Source organism: Mesoplodon mirus (genome assembly GCF_964341445.2).
Source record: "Mesoplodon mirus genome assembly, chromosome: 9".
Classification (NCBI taxonomy): domain Eukaryota; kingdom Metazoa; phylum Chordata; class Mammalia; order Artiodactyla; family Ziphiidae; genus Mesoplodon; species Mesoplodon mirus.
The window spans coordinates 72737989-72743845 of record NC_138985.1 but is presented as its reverse complement, the minus strand read 5'-3'; the positions used below and the strand labels follow the sequence as shown (position 1 = coordinate 72743845).

The 5857-nt window shown below is 37.5% G+C and overlaps 1 protein-coding gene across 1 annotated transcript; it reads right to left on the bottom strand.

Annotated features, from left to right (window-relative positions):
• Nucleotides 1-4278: 4278 nt before the first annotated feature.
• LOC309810597 (BCL2/adenovirus E1B 19 kDa protein-interacting protein 3-like) lies at nucleotides 4279-5646 on the bottom strand. Its single transcript, XM_082632711.1, has one exon. It carries the CDS (start codon nucleotides 5596-5598, stop codon nucleotides 4942-4944), a length of 657 nt encoding a protein of 218 aa, XP_082488837.1. The 5' UTR covers nucleotides 5599-5646; the 3' UTR covers nucleotides 4279-4941.
• Between the last annotated feature and the right edge of the window lie 211 nt (nucleotides 5647-5857).

Sequence of the window (5857 nt, the reverse complement as noted above, 5' to 3'; positions counted from 1 at the left end):
TAAATAGGGCTGCTATGAACATTTTGGTACATGACTCTTTTTGAATTATGGTTTTCTCTCAGGGTATATGCCCAGGAGAGGGATTGCTGGGTCATATGGTAGTTCTATTTGTAGTTTTTTAAGGAACTTCCATACTGTTCTCCGTAGGGGCTGTACCAATTCACATTCCCACCAGCAGTGCAAGGGTGTTCCCTTTTCTCCACACCCTCTCCAGCATTTATTGTTTCTAGAATTTTTGATGATGGCCATTCTGACTGGTGTGAGATGATATCTCATTGTAGTTTTGATTTGCATTTCTCTAATGATTAATGATGTTGAGCATTCTTTCATGTGTTTGTTGGCAATCTGTATATCTTCTTTGGAGAAATGTCTATTTAGGTCTTCTGCCCATTTTTTGGATTGGGTTGTTTGTTTTTCTGTTATTGAGCTGCATGAGCTGCTTATAAATTTTGGAGATTAATCCTTTGTCAGTTGCTTCACTTGCAAATATTTTCTCCCATTCTGAGGGTTGTCTTTTGGTCTTGTTTATGGTTTCCTTTGCTGTGCAAAAGCTTTGAAGTTCCATTAGGTCCCATTTGTTTATTTTTGTTTTTATTTCCATTTCTCTAGGAGGTGGGTCAAAAAGGATCTTGCTGTGATTTATGTCATAGAGTGTTCTGCCTATGTTTTCCTCTAAGAGCTTGATAGTGTCTGGCTTTACATTTAGGTTTTTAATCCATTTTGAGCTTATTTTTGTGTATGGTGTTAGGGAGTGATCTAATCTCATACTTTTACATGTACCTGTCCAGTTTTCCCAGCACCACTTATTGAACAGGCTATACTTTCTCCACTGTACATTCCTGCCTCCTTTATCAAAGAGGGTTTATCTCTGGGCTTTCTATCCTGTTCTCTTGATCTATCTTCCTGTTTCTGTGCCAGTACCATACTGTCTTGATCACTGTAGCTTTGTAGTATAGTCTGAAGTCAGGGAGCTTGATTCCTCCAGCTCCATTTTTCGTTCTCAAGATTGCTTTGCCTATTCAGGGTCTTTTGTGTTTCCATACAAATTGTGAAATTTTTTTTCTAGTTCTGTGAAAAATGCCAGTGGTAGTTTGATAGGGATTGCATTGAATCTGTAGATTGCTTTGGGTAGTATAGTCATTTTCACAATGTTGACTCTTCCAGTGCAAGAACATGGTATATCTCTCCATCTATTTGTATCATCTTTAATTTCTTTCATCAGTGTCTTATAATTTTCTGCATACAGGTCTTTTGTCTCCTTAGGTAGGTTTATTCCTAGATATTTTATTCTTTTTGTTGCAATGGTAAATGGGAGTGTTTTCTTGATTTCATTTTCAGATTTTTCATCATTAGTGTACAGGAATGCCAGAGATTTCTGTGCATTAATTTTGTATCCTGCTACTTTACCAAATTCATTGATTAGCTCTAGTAGTTTTCTGGTAGCATCTTTAGGATTCTCTATGTATAGTATCATGTCATCTGCAAACAGTGACAGCTTACTTCTTCTTTTCCGATTTGGATTCCTTTTATTTCTTTTTCTTCTCTGATTGCTGTGGCTAAAACTTCCAAAACTGTGTTGAATAAGAGTGGTGAGAGTGGGCAACCTTGTCTTGTTTCTGATCTTAGTGGAAATGCTTTCAGTTTTTCACCACTGAGGATGATGTTGGCTGTGGGTTTGTCATATATGGCCTTTATTACATTGAGGAAAGTTCCCTCTATGCCTACTTTCTGCAGGGTTTTTTATCATAAATGGGTGTTGAATTTTGTCAAAAGCTTTCTCTGCATCTATTGAGATGATCATATGGTTTTTCTCCTTCAGTTTGTTAATATGGTGTTGATTGATTTGTGTATTTTGAAGAATCCTTGCATTCCTGGAATAAACCCCACTTGATCATGGTGTATGATCCTTTTAACGTGCTGCTGGATTCTGTTTTAGTATTTTGTTGAGGATTTTTGCATCTATGTTCATCAGTGATATTGGCCTGTAGTTTTCTTTCTTTGTGACATCCTTGTCTGGCTTTGGTATCAAGGTGATGGTGGCCTCGTAGAATGAGTTTGGGAGTGTTCCTCCTTTTGCTATATTTTGGAAGAGTTTGAGAAGGATAGGTGTTAGCTCTTCTCTAAATGCTTGATAGAATTCGCCTGTGAAGCCATCTGGTGTGGGCTTTTGTTTGTTGGAAGATTTTTAATCACACTTTCAATTTCAGTGCTTGTGATTGGTCTGTTCATATTTTCTATTTCTTCCTGATTCAGTTTTGGGAGGTTGTGCATTTCTAAGAATTGGTCCATTTCTTCCAGGTTGTCCATTTTATTGGCATAGAGTTGCTTGTAGTAATATCTCATGATCTTTTGTATTTCTGCAGTGTCAGTTGTTACTTCTCCTTTTTCATTTCTAATTTTATTGATTTGAGTCTTCTCTCTTTTTTCTTGATGAGTCTGGCTAATGGTTTATCAATTTTGTTTATCTTCTCAAAGAACCAGCTTTTAGTTTTATTGATCTTTGCTATCGTTTCCTTCATTTCTTTTTCATTTATTTCTTATCTGATTTTTATGATTTCTTTCCTTCTGGTAACTTTGGGGTTTTTTTGTTCTTCTTTCTCTAATTGCTTTAGGTGCAAGGTCAGGTTGTTCATTCGAGATGTTTCCTGTTTCTTAAGGTGGGATTGTATTGCTATAAACTTCCCCCTTAGAACTGCTTTTGCTGCATCCCATAGGTTTTGGGTCATCGTGTCTCCATTGTCATTTGTTTCTAGGTATTTTTTTATTTCCTCTTTGATTTCTTCAGTGATCACTTCGTTATTAAGTAGTGTATAGTTTAGCCTCCATGTGTTTGTATTTTTTACAGATCTCTTCCTGTAATTGATATATAGTCTCATAGCGTTGTTGTCGGAAAAGATACTTGATACAATTTCAATTTTCTTAAATTTACCAAGGCTTGATTTGTGACCCAAGATATGATCTATCCTGGAGAATGTTCCATGAGCACTTGAGAAAAATGTGTATTCTGTTGATTTTGGATGGAATGTCCTATAAATATCAATTAAGTCCATCTTGTTTAATGTATCATTTAAAGCTTGTGTTTCCTTATTTATTTTCATTTTGGATGACCTGTCCATTGGTGAATGTGGGGTGTTAAAGTCCCCTACTATGAGTGTGTTACTGTCGATTTCCCCTTTTATGGTTGTTAGTATTTGCCTTATGTACTGAGGTGCTCCTATGTTGGGTGCATAATTATTTACAATTATTATATCTTCTTCTTGGATCAATCCCTTGATCATTATGTAGTGTCCTTCTTTATCTCTTCTAATAGTCTTTATTTTAAAGTCTATTTTGTCTGATATGAGAATTGCTACTCCAGCTTTCTTTTGGTTTACATTTGCATGGAATATCTTTTTCCATCCCCTTACTTTCAGTCTGTATGTGTCTCTAGGTCTGATGTGGGTCTCTTGTAGACAGCATATATTATCAGTCTTGTTTTTGTATCCATTCAGCCAATCTGTGTCTTTTGGTAGGAGCATTTAGTCCATTTACATTTAAGGTAATTATCGATATGTATGTTCCTATTCCCATTTCCTTAATTGCTTTGGGTTCGTTATTGTAGGTCTTTTCCTTCTGTTGTGTTTTTGCCTAGAGAAGTTCCTTTAGCATTTGTTGTAAAGCTGGTTTGGTGGTGCTGAACTCTCTCAGCTTTTGCTTGTCTGTAAATATTTTAATTTCTCCATCAAATCTGAATGAAATCCTTGCTGGGTAGAGTAATCTTGGTTGCAGGTTTTTCTCCTTCATCACTTTAAATATGTCCTGCCAGTCCCTTCTGGCTTGCAGAGTTTCTGCTGAAAGATCAGCTATTAACCTTATGGGGATTCCCTTGTGTGTTATGTGTTGTTTTTGCCTTGCTGCTTTTAATATGTTTTCTTTGTATTTAATTTTTGATAGTTTGATTAATATGTGTCTTGGCGTATTTCTCCTTAGATTTATTCTATATGGGACTCTCTGTGCCTCCTGGACTTGATTAACTATTTCCTTTCCCGTATTAGGGAAGTTTTCAACTATAATCTCTTCAAATATTTTCTCAGTCCCTTTCTTTTTCTCTTCTTCTTCTGGAACCCCTATAATTCGAATGTTGGTGCATTTAATGTTGTCTCAGAGATCTCTGAGACTGTCCTCAGTTCTTTTCATTCTTTTTTCTTTATTCTGCTCTGTAGTAGTTATTTCCACTATTTTATCTTCCACGTCACTTATCCCTTCTTCTGCCTCAGTTATTCTGCTATTGATCCCATCCAGAGTATTGTTAATTTCATATATTGTGTTGTTCATCGTTGCTTGTTTCATCTTTAGTCCTTCTAGGTCCTTTTTATTTATTTATTTATTTATTTTGGTTTAAAATAATTTTTTATTGCCCAGGATATTTTTTTTCTTGTGTCCTATTTTGTTTGTTTTTGTTTTATCTTTTAATAACTATAAATTCAAGCTTAGGGAAGCTTGCCTTTGTCTTGAAAAAAAAGAACAACAAAGCTTTTATATCATTTGCTAACCTGGTCTTGCTTTAAGAGAAAGATGGGAGTTATCTTGCAAGAGTAAAATTTATACCATGAATGATGCAGGTCTAAGTCTGGTGGTACTAAAAGGAGACAACAGCATTGTTGACAAAATTATAATCTGCTGGTGGCATTTGCAGAAAAGAAGCCCTTGCAAATTTCTAAACAACAGTAAACTCTGTTAGGAAAGTCTAAAGTGTTTTACAGGCCAAAAAGGGAATGAGGTTAGTAAAATGGCTCAACAGAGTTTGAATAAAATATTGGATTTGAGAGTTACTGGAACTTGGATATGTAAAAATAGGGTGTAGGTTGGGTCATGCTTACAATGGTCTCAAGTTCAAATAAACTACTGTGACAATACACCACTTCACAAGTCACACGCTTTCCCAGGGGCTCTTCTTTTCCCTCAGTAGGTGCTGGCAGAAGGTGTGCTGAGTCGTTTTCCAATGTAGATGCCTAGCTCCAAAGCCAAAACATGGGAAAGGAAGAGAGATGGAATGAACACCTTAAGAAATTCTGCAGAGAAAATCTCCCCTTTCTTCATGGCTCCACTTTTTCTCATGCTTAAGGAAACGGAACGTTTAGGGTGTCTGAAGTGGAACTCCTTAGGTGGAATGTTTTCAGGTCTACTGGACCAGTCGGACACTGAGTCTACACTTTTCTTCAAAGCATCCACTTCTTTCTCTCCTTCTGCAACTTCTTCTTCTGACTGAGAGCTATGGTCCCTGCTGGTGTGCATTTCCACATCAAACATGATCTGCCCATCTTCTTGTGGGGAAGGGCTGTCGCAGTGAGAACTGCCTCGTGAACTGCTCTGTCCGGATTCATGTTGTGCATCCAAAAGAATCTTCTCCATGTCTCCATTGTGGATAGAGGAGGAGGAGGGTACATGCTCTAGACCCCCGTTTTTCCCATTGCCATTATCACTGCCATTGCTGCTGTCCATGGGGAGCTCCACCCAGGAACTGTTGAGGCCTGCTGGTGGGGGCAGAGACTGTTCACCTTCCTCCCAGTTGTTGTTGTTGTGCGGGGGCGGTGGCTGCTCTACTAAGTGAGACGACATTGTCGGGCGGCTGGAAGAGCTGCGACTGCAGCAGGACCATCTCTGGTTCTTGGGCAGCAACCCTTCTAGGTCCTTTTTAAATGTTTCTTGCATTTTGTCTATTCTATTTCCAAGATTTTGGATCATCTTTACTATCATTATTCTGAATTCTTTTTCAGACTGCCTAGTTCCTCTTCATTTGTTAGGTCTGGTGGGTTTTTATCTTGCTCCTTCACCTGTTTTGTGCTTTTCTGTCTTCTCATTTTGCTTATCTTACTGT

Excerpts from the sequence above, each read along its gene's own strand:
- LOC309810597 (XM_082632711.1), bottom strand. The coding sequence starts at position 5,598 with ATGTCGTCTCACTTAGTAGAGCAGCCACCGCCCCCGCACAACAACAAC.